Consider the following 14254-nt stretch of genomic DNA (forward strand, 5'->3'; position numbering starts at 1 on the left):
TTCCAAAATGGTTAATCAAGAGTGAACTGTGTTGGTTTTTTTTTTTTTTTTTAAGGGTTTCACTTAAAAGGAATGTGGGGCTAATTGGACATTTTCCTTTTGTGTTTTATTTATTTTTTTTACTTAATCAATTCTGTAATGACTTTATGAGAAGACAGGAGAAAATTAGCCCAGAGCGACACAAGAAGTAAAAGAGCTGTCAAACATTCTCAAGAGGGAGTCCCCACGAGAACAGCCTGGAAGCCACAGGGCGCCCTAATGGGCGGCAGTGGCCGCTGTTGTATGGAGCGATTGCACCCCCGGGCTACCAACCCGAGCGCTGCAGGTAAGGCTTCAGTGACCCTGGCTACACGCTGCTCTGTAACCTGCCCTCGCAGGTAAAGGCGCTTTCTGCTCACTGATGGATCATCTCCTGCAATTACTAGCTGTAACCTCAATCACTTGAGCTCGTTTCCTTACCTATAAAATGAGGTAGCCAGTAAAGCTGCCTTCACGATGTTGGTGAGCTGACACGAGGCATTACAAACAAGGAGCCCCTGGTGCTCAGGGCACAGTCCCTATTGAGAGTGCTCCCAGATTTGGCATGTTGTCTGCTTTTATAAATAAAGTTTTATTGGAACACAGCCATGCCCATTCATTTATATACTTTCTATAGCTGCTTCCTTGCTGCAAGGGCAGAGTCCAGACAAAGTCTGCCCTTCCAAATCTTTTTTTTTTTTTTTTGGAAGAACTTGCTCACGCCTCTCACCAGCCTCTCTGCTCCTACCTCTGCTCAGCTCTTCAGACTGAAGGGTAAGCTAGAGGAGAGACAAAGGCGGTCATTATCTGTGATGAGCTCACAGGGAGTGGACGCTCCTGGCAGAGCACAACTCAGAAATACTGTCTGCTCTTTTTGGTGGGTGAAATTTTAATTTTTTTTTTCTTGACTTTGAAGCAGAAGACTGAATCATGACAAACTGCCTCACCAATCATGTTAATACAAACTCTGAAGGGATCCCTCCCCCTAATTCCTGACCTTTAAAACAAAACAAAAAAACCATAGTTAAGATGGCACAGACATGATGACATGAATCAAGTGCGCAAGTCCCTAGAGGAAGGATCCAGCTAATGTATGAAACATGAGTTAAGAAATTTAATAAAGTGTAATGCAGTTTTTAATAAAAATGGGATTTGGATACAAGTACACAACTGCTTTTCCCCAAAAAACACCACGTGGGAGATCTTTTAGCATTTTATATTCCACCATCATTAAGATCATAATCTGAATCATGAAGCTGTGTGCATTTAAAAAATATTATCGTATTTTATGTTACTTTGGAAGAAAAATGCCTAAAATAATGGGTTTAAAATGATGAGTTTTTAAAATTAGTTATTACAGGAGAAAGTGATAAGAAATTTGTCAATGAAATGGCCCGTGAACACCAAAACAGTAATGGGTCATTCAAGCAAAATCAAAATTGGAGGGGGAGCCTCAGACACCTCACACTCAAGGTCACTTTAAAACAGAGTGAAAACAATAAAGATAAGCATAGAGCTCAGGTGGCCGTGAGCAGTAGACTAAGACTTTTTACCTTGAAACTAGAGATGGATGAACTTTTGGCTGCTTCCTTCAATGTTTCATTCACCCAGTTGACAATAATGTCATCATTGACCTTCTGCCCGCCTCCAATTTCTTCAAGAATATTCAACGTGTACCTGAACAAAATCAAGAATGATTTCTGGAAAAAAGTTGCTAAGGAATTCGGTAAACACAGAAAGTAGCCAGGGTACAAATGTTCCTTTCTTTCTAGGTATGCCTCAGAAGATAGCCTGGACACCATTACATTTGCAAGGAAAAAATAAAATAAAAGCAACATTATTTCCTTTTAGAATATAATTTAAAATGTAGCTTTGTGGTTATTATCGTGAGATGCAGAGCAAATGCCTCCTTCTAAGCACTGTCATTGCTCTGAGTAGGAAGGGAAAGCAGAAGAGAGGGAAAGCAAAGCAAAGATTCAAACCCGTGACACTTTTCTTAAAGGAACCACAAAAATGGAGGGACAAGTCAATGTTAGAAAAACCCAAGGGGCCAACATAATAAAGGAAAAAGAGAAAAGAGTTCCCTTCTTATACCATAAAAGTAGAAATATCAGGAATACACAGACCAGAGTTAATCTTTAGTCTGAGCCTAAGAATCACCTTAGATGCATACTGTTATGAGAATTGGGTTTTTTGGGGAAAAGATTAAAAAGATGCTTCAAGGGGGGCCTGGGTGACTCAGTAGTCGGGCATCTGCCTTCGGCTCAGGTCATGATCCCAGGGTCCTGGGATCGAGACCCGCATCGGGCTCCCTGCTGTGGGGGGAGCCTGCTTCTCCCTCTCCCACTCCCCCTGCTTGTGTTCCCTTCCCTCTCTCACTGTGTCTCTATCAAATAAATAAAATCTTAAAAAAAAAGAAGATGCTTCAAGCTCTAGTAAATCAAAGAGTAGAGTGGTAGGTGCAATAACTAGTATAACTTTCTCCCAGGGAAAGCAAGGAGAAAGTCAAGGTGAGAAATACTTAGTTTGGGCCCAGAGATGGGACCAAAGCCTAAGGAATTAATGGGTATGAATGGGATAAGGCTCAGGTAGATTTTCAAAATAATCCTATCCTGGAAAAAGGCCCCAGTTTTGATCAGTTCTTGAGATAATGTTTTATGGCATCACTGGCTTCTTGTTTCCTGATAGGAAGCATGGGTATTGAGTTATGAGCCTTTACCGTTAACAGTGAAGCATTTCCGCCTGGTGAACGTGGTAAGAAAAGGCAGGTGAGTGCACACTTCATCGGTCATGTCTATGTACTGCCTCATGGGACAAATGGAGTCTGATCTGCTAGAGGCTCCACTCGTCTCGGGGTGAATTCTTACTTCCCTTTGTCAGGATGTCCATACTGCTTTGTTGACAGTGTAGGGGCCAAGGGCATGAAGATTATTTTGACTTAAAAGCAATCAAAACCCAGCAGATTCAGGAAAAGCTCTTTACCTCCCTCCAGACCTGCCGAAAAGAATTTAGATAGAGGACCTACTCCAGGAAGAGAGCTATCAACATAGATAATTGCATTATACCATGAATGACGTATGGTAGACAGGGGGGAACCTAGCAAGGCCTGTTTGATCAAAGTTCTCTATGTCCCATGTTTCTGAGTGGCCCCACCAAACATCCGTTTACCAAACATTTACTCTCTTCATCTTCCTGTGAATTACATTCCTTTCCTTTGAAGTCCCAGACCCCTACCCCTTCTCCTTAGTCCAGAATGATGTACAACTTCATTTCGCCTGACCATCTTTGGAATTTCCACGTCTGTGTGGTTTCCTGTTCATACAAAATTAAATTTGCTTTTCTCCTATTAATCTGTCTCATGTCAGTTTGATTCCTATGCTGGCTAGAAGGACCCTGAAAGGCAGAGTAAATTCTTCCTCCCTGACAACACTCTCAAGTGGACAGAAGCTAGGGAAGAAACCGGTATACACAGGCTCACCTCAATACAAAAATCAATCTGTGCAAACACAAAAAGCCACCGAGGACCAGGGAAACTGAGAGACATACAGAAAAGCATGGAGGCAGCTGGCTGCATTAGGGGTCTGAGTACGGTCCCTCATGGTGGCACAGGGTTCTGGTGAGTACAAAATTGCCCTTCGCCCACCTCAAGGGAGGTGTGGCGGTTTAAATGGAATCGTATACCCACCTGTAAGTACAACGGTAAAAACAAAGGGAAGAAAGGACAGAATTAGGTTGGAGTCTCCACTCTGGACATCCACTAAAAGCACTAGCTATAGATTCAAAATGTAAAACAGAAATCAATGTGGCCCAGGTCTACCTAGGATTTTCCTTGTGAGATAATCACTCCATACCATCAAACATGTTTTGGGGCAACAGTGCTTTTATTAACTGGAACCTCCAGACAGGATCCCCAGTATCACTGGTGCTTGCACACTGCCCTGTGCTGAGAAATCATTGGTCACCGTGAAAGGGTGTCGCGAGCCTTAGCTTCAGCCAGTGCCCGATTCAACAGAAGAGGATGGATGAGGTGTGCATGCACAGCGCCAGAGGGGCTGCGATTATTACTTGCTTGCCTTCCTGCCTTCCAATGCTTGTTTGATTTATTTAACATTTGACCCAGAGGGACCAACCATGGTGTTTTGTTTTGCAAGGACCTAACCCAAATTCACGGTCCACAGCCTGTTTGATCTGGAGTGAATTTCTCATTTGCCTGCCTCTTTGTTCATTTGCTGGAGTCTGACACCGCTGTCTGCTGGCAGCTTCCTTCTTTCTAGCTTCTGTCTCCAAATTTATACATACACCGTTTGCCAGCTTTCTAACCTGAGAACGATTTCCAGGCTCCTGAAGGGGAGACGGAGGCTTAAGCACACATCTCTCATTTGTTCTTAGGGGGAAAATATGACACACCATTTATTGTCCAGATAAATGGCCAAATTAGCACATCTGTGCAATCCAATGAAATAAATTCCAGCTAGAACTAGCTCTAAATTTAATAGATCTGTTAATGTGTGGCACAGAGAGGAAAAAGATCCCCTCTGGTGGCATTTACATAATTATCAGTCATTCCATCACCTTCAACAGTAATGTATTTCTCTGTCCACTTTCTTATATGCACCATTTTTGAGTAAACACTCATGAGAAATGTGAATGATTAGCCAGGTAGGGACAGCAGGCTGCAGTCTAGACCTTATCGTATATAAACCAGCTATCAAGTACAACATCGGGCCACATTTCTATAAGATTACAGAACAAAGATGATATTACAAGGTGATTTTCAGGTATTATGAAATTCAAAATGGCTTAGAGTTGGCCTGAGGGTTTTTTTTTTTTTATCATTAAAAGAGAAAATATCAAAGATTATCTCATATCCAAACCCAAAAGTCAACTTAACCATTGCAACTAGAAAGATCTGTTTTGTTTTTTAAAGCAATCAGTAGCCCAAGTCAGTCTATTAAGAATTAAAAACACACATGAAAGACAATAGAGGCTAGGTCACACGTTTCTGAAAATACACTGGTGCGGCAGCCCTTAGGGGCTTTCAGTAACATCCTAGAAGTATGCAGCAAGATAGAAGATGGGGCTCAAGTTCCTTTAGCTCTGGAGTTTTCTGTCCCAGAAAAGCCTTATGACATCTGCCTTTAAACTTCAAGGAGACCCCAGTTTAGAGATGAGTAGTAGAGCGCTATACTTGGTAAAGCAAGTGTGAATCAGGTAGCAAACTCCATCATGATCACTTCTGATTATACCACATCACCTGGAAACACTGACATACTTAGAGGACCATTATGAGTATCAGGACCTAGAGACAGCGGCTTGGGAATAAAGCTGAAGTGCCTAGAGACACTACACACCTTGTCTTTGCCATTCACTTGTGAGACATCATGTAATGTGACATGTGGTTTCTGGAACTTCCTTCCAGGTAGAAAATGAATTAAGTCACAGTGACATAGGCTCTAATAAAGGGATGTAAGATTTCTGCCTGGTCAAGGCCACCAGGATAGGGGGAAAGAGTGAAGCATTTAAAAGCAAACTATTTTACACTTAAAGATTTGCTATCTTAAATTCCTCCCAAGCTCATGCTTTTGCACCAAAAATCATTTACTTTTCTTGTTTTTTCTATTTATATATTACATTCTACCTTGTCAAAGGCTCTCACATTAATTCAACTCTAAAAGGTATCTAAAATAGTCTTGTGACGAACTAGCAGGAAATTCTGTTTCTGGCCATGGTGTGGTAACGGGGACCGGCCTTACCCTTCTGCCTTACTGGACAAAGTAAGCACAAAACAGTGGTCCCTGAAAGAAGGAAAGCAAACCTGGTGAGCCCTAAGACTGTGCAGAGAGAGAGAGAGAACCTGAGCAGAGCATAGCAGTCCCCCTGAGTTGAGAGGACAGGATTGAGAACTCAAGGAAACCAAGGTGCCTGAAATTTGTGGGGCAGAATACCAGAGAGGAGAGAGCTGCCTGGAGAGGAAAGAGTAATCTAGAAAGAAAGCTCCAGACATCTTCAGAGGGTTTGTCGTAAGTCTTTAGCTGAGTATTACTCAATGCATGTGTGTGAGCAAACTACCAGAGACTGGGACAAGAACTGTCAGAAATGAATGAGCAGAATGATTCTCAGAACAAACACAGCACTGGAAATAATTTGGTTCCCACCAGTCAGAGTAGAAACACCTCACGATACCTGGAGCATCAAGTTCAATACTTAGAGGAGATTATCTCAGTACTGAGAGACAAAATTAGCTCAAGACTATTTAAACTTTAAATAAGCCTCAAAAGGGTCAGACTGTGTTTAAGTAACTGCATCCCAGGACAAAATTCAAGACTATTTAAAGGAATACAGAAATACCAGCACACAGCAAGGTGAAATTCACAATGCCTCACATACAATAAAAAATCAGTAGGCATGCAAAGAAACAGTAAAATATGACCCAAAATGAGGATAAAAATCAATTAATAGAATCAGACCCAGAAATAACAGCTACTATAATTATGTTCTATATGTTCAAGAAGGTGGAAGAAAGAGACATGGGGGACACTGAAAAGACCCCAAATTTTTATACATGAAAACTGTAACGTCTGAGATAAAAAAAATATATACACCGGATGGGATTGATACAAGATTAGACATTACAGAAGAAGAGATTAGTGAATTTGAAGACCAAGCAATAGAAATTATCCCAAATGAAACAGAGAGAGGAAAAATCAAACAGAGGGGAAAAATGAATAGAGTATCAATGAACCTTGGGACAACTTCAAATGACCAAATAGGTATGTACCCAGAGTCCCCCCAGAACAAATTGGGGTGAGTTGTACAGGAAATATATTTCAGGAAATAAAGACCAAAAGTTTTCCATATTTGATGAACATTACAAACCCTCAGATTCAAGAAGTTCAACAAACCTCAAGCATGCGAAAGACCAAAGCCCATTATAATCCACTTGCTTAAAAACAGTGGTAAAGAGAAAATCTGAAAGCTAGAGAAAAAAGACATTATATACCAAGGAATCAAGATAAGAATGACAACAGAGGGCACCTGGGTGGCTCAGTTGGTTAAGCGACTGTCTTTGGCTCAGGTCATGATCTGGAATCCCAGGATCGAGTCCCGCATCGGGCTCCCTGCTCAGCAGGGAGTCTGCTTCTCTCTCTGACCCTCCCCCCCTCATGCGCTCTCTCTCTCTCATTCTCTCTCTCAAATAGATAAATAAAATCTTAAAAAAAAAAAAAGAATGACAACAGATTTATCATCGGAAACAATGCAAGCCAGAAGGCAAAGAACACTATCTTTAAAGAACTGTAAGAAAAAAACTATCGATCTAGAATTCCACAGAGAAAATATCTTTCAAAAATGAAAAATGAAATAAAGACTTTTTAGACATCTAGAAGCTAGAATGCTTCCTCCCCAGCAGATCTACACTGTTAGAAATATTTCAGAGAGAAGGCAAATGATATCATGGAAATCTGTATCTACACCATGGAAAAGCACTGGAAATGGCAAATGGGTAAGTATAGTACATATAGCACATTTCCCTCATATTTGGAAAGCCTCTTTAAAAGATAATTGACTATTTACACAAATCTAAAAATAAAAGGTTGGAAAAAGACATGTATGCTAAAATTAATCAAGAGAAAGTTGGAGTGGCTACATTAACATTAGAAAAAGTAGATTTCAAAGAAAATATTACCAGGAATAAAGAGGGTCACACCATAATGAAAATGGGGTGATTCATTAAGAGGACAAAACCATCTAAAATGTTTAGGAATCTAATAAAAAAGCTTCAAACTACCTGAAAGAAAACTTAAACGACCTGAAAAGAAACAAAACAAAACAGAACAGGAAAATAACAAAACACTCCTTTGGTTTTAAGTTTAGCTTAAAATATCATTTTGCTGGTTCAAACCACATTCTTGAACATTTGCTAGTATGTTTCCAGGTCAATAATATACTCAATAAAAAGTCATTTCCCTGAGTTACGTTACCTTCTCATTAACTGCCAAATCAAGGCTAACGTTAGAGTGCGGTTTCCTTCATTGAGATCTTGTCCCCCGATGCCAACCAGGGAGAACTTAGCTTGATTCTTCCCCAACTCCACTGCATAGTTACAATTTTCAAGCTGTTAATGAGCAAGAAGGAAAACATTCTAATGTCATCATCTCTATGATGAGAAATACAAGATACTAAAAATAAAGACACAAAATGAAATAAATGTTGTCAGGCTGAATGATCTCTCAATGATCTCTCAAGTCTTGCCTGGTTCTGCAATGCTAGGGTTCTAAACTAGTCCAAGAATTTCCCATCTTTTTTTTTTTTTTTTTTTTTTTAAATAGAACCCCTCACTTCTACCAAAACATAGTCATAGTGTAATCTAAGTGCAAAACCAAAATGAATTATTATGAACACTGTCATGGCTATATCACACTCCAGAAATAGAGGGCCATGCTCAGTTACCTGTTCATGGTATTCCTGAAACAGCTGAATGCATGGAGATTGTCATGGAAAATCTGGATTCTCCATCCTACATGCACATAATGGGCTGACATGTGGGACAGGGAGGTATTCCCGTGGCTACGCTTGGATCATTAAGAGCCAAAAAGACAAGGAATGGTGAGAAATATGTGTGCCAACCCCATTGCTGCTTTTACAAAACAGTATGTTCCCACTGTGTTGACATTAGACAAACTATTTGTACAAGTCAAACTGTCAGTACAAAGCTCTAATTCTTTAGGAAATTAGAATAAGGATCCTGCTGGTGGAAAAGCAACCCTGTGGCTCTGCTTGCACTAATTATCTTAATTAGAATTTTTACATCATAATGTTTAAAGACATCCAACATGGAATTATAAATAAGTAATCAACTGAAATAATGGACTCACTTTAATGAAACCATTCAGGCTTCTGATTGCTGTGCTGTAATTTAATCCCTGGATAAACATTACTTATCTAAGTTTGGCCTCCTAATAAAGTATTCACAGGGTGCCCTTGCAGGCTTATGACTTCACCTGCCTGTTGGAACATCTGAAGAGTCATTGTTTACCTTCTTCATGTTGCCCCCCAGTTTGGGGTATGGTGGTTTGTTTACTCTGTTCCAATCAACAGGGACTTTAATCTTTTCATAGAGCTGGAAGATGACCAGGGCATCTGATAAGTCACTGGACAAAAACAAACACAAAAGAATTCTCAGATAGCCACCATTTATTAAGGGCCTACGGTGGGCAGGCACTTCCTTATGTATCAGCACAAGGAACGTTTGCAACAACCCGACAGAAATTGGTATTCGTAGCTTCAACTTTAGACCTGAAGAAACTCTGACTTAGAGAAATTGAAGAAACTTACTCGAGGTCTCTCCCAGCTGTGGCTATCTATGCCCCTGGAGCTGGAGCATGCTGCCTCCAGGAAAAGAAATATGACTCCAACAAATGGCACAGGAGACACGTCACCATAAACTTAGTATTTTTTTGTTTTGCCTGCTTAGGAGCAGATCACAGGCTTACAACGTGTAGTAAATCTGTCCTTTTGCTGGGTTATGATTTTGTACTGAAGTGAGTTTCTCAGCTAAAGAGCCAACACCTGCAGCTCAATTTGGCACTAGCCCCTTTCTCATCAAAGTGCACACATTTGTGAAGAGAACTGCACACTACAGAGATATTTGAAATCATGGGGATCTTCCAAGGTCTCGGTGTCTCCCATTAAAGATGAGTCCCGGGGCACCTGGGTGGCTCAGTCGTTAAGCATCTGCCTTCAGCTCAGGTCATGATCTCAGGATCCTGGGATTGAGCCCCGCATCGGGCTCCCTGCTCGGCGGAAAGCCTGCTTCTCCCTCTCCCACTCCCCCTGCTTGTGTTCCCTCTCTTGCTGTCTCTCTCTGTCAAATAAATAAATAAAATCTTAAAAAAAAAAAGTCCCCACATTCTCTTACCTGTACAAGTGATTGACTCGAGGGTTAACGCCCAAGGAATTCATCCAGTTCCTAAATGTCCGCTCTTCCCTTGTCTCACCTAAATTAATGAAGACCTGTTATCTTTCGGGCCCCTAGAAAATATGCCTTTTTTATGATCAAAGTTTAACTAAAGAGGCTATAATAAAAATTGAATCTAGAATGAAAAAACCTCATTCAATAAACCTTAATGGATTTGGATGAGGACCGTTATTCTGTGTTCGTTTTTTCTTTCCTAGTCCAACTCAGCGAGTGTTTCTATAGCATGTTAGTAGGGCATAAGTTCCTGTGTGGAGAAGCAGTTCACAGTCGGCCCCCAAAAGCTTACATTCTTTCAGGAGAAACAAGACTTTTAGGCAACAAAGCGAGATCATGCAAGCCCCAGGGCCAACACATGAGGTGAACATATTTGCTCCTTGAGTTGAAATAGGAGAGAGAACAGTTTGGAATGGAGTGGAGTTTGAGCTTCACCTTATAGGGCTAGTAAAACCCGGACCGGAAGGAGGAAAGAGGAGAGGATTTGAGGCATCAGGAAGTAGTGGGAAGAGAAGACAGCATACATAGGAGCATGAAGGGAGTGACAGACGAGGTCTGTATAAAAACCATCAGGAAGTCATTTTTCAGAATCTGTGTGATTCGCGGAGAGAAGGCTGCTTGGTGGCTGCAACCAGAATTGGGGCTCTCTGAACGCCAACCACCAGATTTGGGTTGATATATTAGACAATGCCAGTCATCATAGGCTCTTTTTGTTATTACGACAATAAGTTCTTGAGCAAGGCAGAGATATAATGAAGGCGGAAGTGTGATGTGCCTGGCAGCAGGGTGCAAAATTACTGAAGGGCAATATGCATTTAAAGATTTTATTTATTTATTTGACAGAGAGAGAGAGAGAGAGTGAGAGCAGGAACACAAGCAGGGGAGTGGGAGAGGGAGAAGCAGGCTTCCCACCAAGCAGGGAGCCTGACATGGGGCTCGATCCCAGGACCCTGGGATCATGACCTGAGCCGAAGGCAGACGCTTAACGACTGAGCCACCCAGGCGCCCCTGCATTTAAATTAAATACGCAGAGGGGATGGTGTGTCCACCCGCACATGGGCACATTCAAATGCTTGATAAATGGAGGAACAGGCCCCTAAGACCTATTGAAATGGTTGGTGTATGATTTAGTAAGAGTCCAGAAAGCAGTAAGGAAAAATAACAATCTAAAAGCCCTTCTGCAGGAAGAATTGTTAGTATTTACTAATTCAGTAGATTTAGGGGTGAAGAAGAGGAAAATATCAAAGTGGGACCCAGGGTTTTGGAGATTGAAGAAAAAAAAAGTGGTATGATTAATGAAAATGGAGAGTTTCTACAGGAGATGGGTGGGAGGCGGGGAGGGCAGAAGTGCGCCACAGGGAGGAGAAATGATCATTTCCGTTTTGTATATGCTGAATTTCAAGTGATAGCAAAGGAACCAAATGGGGATGTTCCAGAGGCGGCTGGAAGTAGGTGATTAGAGGGCTTGATTTATATACTTGGTAGTCAACAAAATGCCTGGACCCCTGACCACAATTTATCAAATGATACAAATGCAGCACTGTTGCAATACGGATTGAATTTTGCACTTCCAGCTCGGGTAAAGCATTGCAGGAAAAAAAAAAAAATCAATCAATACTTTAAATCTGGATTTCCTTTCTTTGGCAATATTCATTTAGTATTAATTTTGTCTTTTTTTTTTTTTTGTCTCAACATTGAGACTAATTCATGATGGAAAAAAAGAACCTGACGATAGCTACACGCTTTTCATCCAATCTTAGGGCGCTAACCCCCAAAATACAACTGTCAGGGGTTCTGCCTCAAAACTTTACTCTGCCCCACCGCACCTCCCAAATCCAAATCCAAGAAACGAAACAGAAACAAACACCTCACTAAGCACCTCTCAGCATTAAGTTAAAATATTTTTAGATGATGAGCGGCTGCAATCTCTTGTGTGAGGAATTAACACTCAGGCCATTAAGTACATAAATTAGGTTTTTGGAACTCGGGATTTATTTCACCTGATAATTAAATGCATTGTCTTCCCTAAAACGTTTAATTCTGATAATGGATGAAGCTTATGTATAATGGATGTGATATAATGGTATTTGATTATTCCTGCTTGGCTGTAATTGACTTGATTAATCTATTTATTCTCTTTGTTATATACCAGAGAATTGATGACCTGTTTGCAAATCTTCCCCAGCACGTAAGGGGTTTATATCTGCTTAGCAGGTAATTTCGAACTGCCCTTGAATTAGAGTGGTGAATGCTTTTCCGAACCTCTAAGCAACAGGCTTCCAGTTACCTTCGAGAGCCCCCCAGTCGATGTCCTGGTTCTCTGGTTTGTGCAGGGCAGGGTATCTGTTAAAGAGGTTGGCAATGAAAGCCAAGTTCAACTTGGGGTTCCCTCGGACAACATCGGTGGCCGTGACAAACTGCCGGCACCCCAGCCTCTCTGCCTGCTGCAACATGCATTCCGCCCTCTGGATGTCATCCTTCTCCTGTAAGGAAGAAGGGCACGTCAAGGTTGGGTCAAGGCTGTCCACGCAGAAAGGAGGCAGGGGTAACATGAACAAGACATGGGCATCTTACTGACCCCCTCGGTGTTTAACCTCAGATCGACACTTAATCACAGCATACGATTACTTGTATTTGCCTGAACCGAAATCAGCAAGTAAGAGGTATCTCAGAAATTGAGAAATTGAGTCTCTCGTCTCTGTACAGAACCATGTCAGATGAATGCTTGGTTGTCCTGTTCTTCAAGAGATTCGGTAGATTCTATAAGCTTATCATTTAAGTTGATCTTAATTATTTTCAATGATGAAGCTTCCTTTTTATTATTTCCTTATACAGACTCTGTGAGAATTCGTCTACCAAAAGTGTGTGTTTATTGTCATAAATAATACTTTATTGTCCGTTCATCGAAGACATTTACACCTGTCAGTAAGAACTTCTGATTCATATAGCCACCTTTCCCACACGGAGCTGGTGTGCGTGCGACTCAAACACAATAAATGTGATCAGTTAGTCGAGCTACATATTGTCATTCATGAATCTACAGCAGCAATTTGGCTTTTGCAGACTTCAGATTGAGGGCTTGATATGTTAAAAGTCTATTCAAATAGTTCTAGACAATCTCCAGTCATTTGTAAGTAGACTCTTATGAGAACATAAAGTTTTGTTGAAATGTGGTCCACCATTCTTAAAACTCTTAAAGAGTTTATGAAACCACCAATTTTCAGAAAACAGAATTTTAAATTGTTTATTAACATAATGCTTTACTAGATGACACTGCACATTACACATTTCATGAACTTGTCATTCGGGAATGAGTTGACTTTAATATTAATTCATTGGATTTAATTCTAATGATAACAAAGGAGGCCCAAGAATGAATGAGGCAACCTCTCGAGGTGAGTATTAAAGTGGTGGCAAAACCAGTTTTAACATTCAGATCCATGCTGTGCTGTTTTTAAGAACCCTCAAACCAGACACTTCTAAGAACTCACACAATTCCACCCAGTCCTTTTCTCTGATTACCTCCCCAGTGATGTAGTGAGGTAGGAGTGTGGCTGCGTGAATGTTGGAGCCGTCCTGGGTTTAAATTCTTTCTATGTCAGGTACTGGCTCCGTGGCCTCTCTGACCTTCAGCTTTCTCAACCAGCAAATAGTTATTAACACTTAGCTTAGTGGTATTTGCGAGGGTCAGAGGCCATGTATGCAATGTGCCTAACATGGTACCTGGCACCTAGTACCAGCAGGTGGCGGTGTTGTCTCCTTATTACTACCAGAGGAAAAGGACCCCAGCCTTGGATCAAATAACTTCCAGTAATCTGTCATATTAATTAATCCATCTGAGACTCAGTTTTTTCATTGATAAAGTGAAAATTTATTTATTTGCATAAATATCCCACCGATTGGGCGCCCGGGTGGCTCAGTTGGTTAAGCGACTGCCTCCGGCTCAGGTCATGATCCTGGAGTCCGGGATCGAGTCCTGCATCGGGCTCCCTCTTCTCCCTCTGACCCTCCCCCCTCTCATGTGCTCTCTCTCTCTCATTCTCTCTGTCTCAAATAAATAAATAAAATCTTTAAAAAAAACCCAAACAAACACACACCAATCTTATGAGAGTCTTCTTGAAAAAAGGAGTTAAAAGAACTCGTAGAGGGCGCCTGGGTGGCTCAGTTGGTTATGCGACTGCCTTCGGCTCAGGTCGTGATCCTGGAGTCCCGGGATCGAGTCCCGCATCGGGCTCCCTGCTCAGCGGGGAGTCTGCTTCTCCCTCT

General features: G+C 41.3%; 1 protein-coding gene across 2 annotated transcripts in view; it reads right to left on the reverse strand.

The window, feature by feature from the left end:
- The window catches only part of LCP1 (lymphocyte cytosolic protein 1), an 83799-nt gene that overhangs the window by 5924 nt on the left and 63621 nt on the right, over positions 1-14254 (reverse strand). For both annotated transcript variants that reach the window (XM_035003363.1, XM_035003364.1), the window contains 5 exons: positions 12276-12471; positions 9935-10013; positions 9053-9167; positions 7998-8131; positions 1572-1695 (listed from right to left, as the gene is read on the reverse strand). In XM_035003363.1, the coding sequence (XP_034859254.1) occupies positions 1572-1695; positions 7998-8131; positions 9053-9167; positions 9935-10013; positions 12276-12471 (648 nt within the window). The remainder of the gene's footprint in view (positions 1-1571; positions 1696-7997; positions 8132-9052; positions 9168-9934; positions 10014-12275; positions 12472-14254) is intronic.

This window comes from Mirounga leonina, unplaced genomic scaffold (assembly GCF_011800145.1).
Source record: "Mirounga leonina isolate KUSES-001 unplaced genomic scaffold, KU_Mleo_1.0 Mir_127, whole genome shotgun sequence".
Lineage (NCBI taxonomy): Eukaryota > Metazoa > Chordata > Mammalia > Carnivora > Phocidae > Mirounga > Mirounga leonina.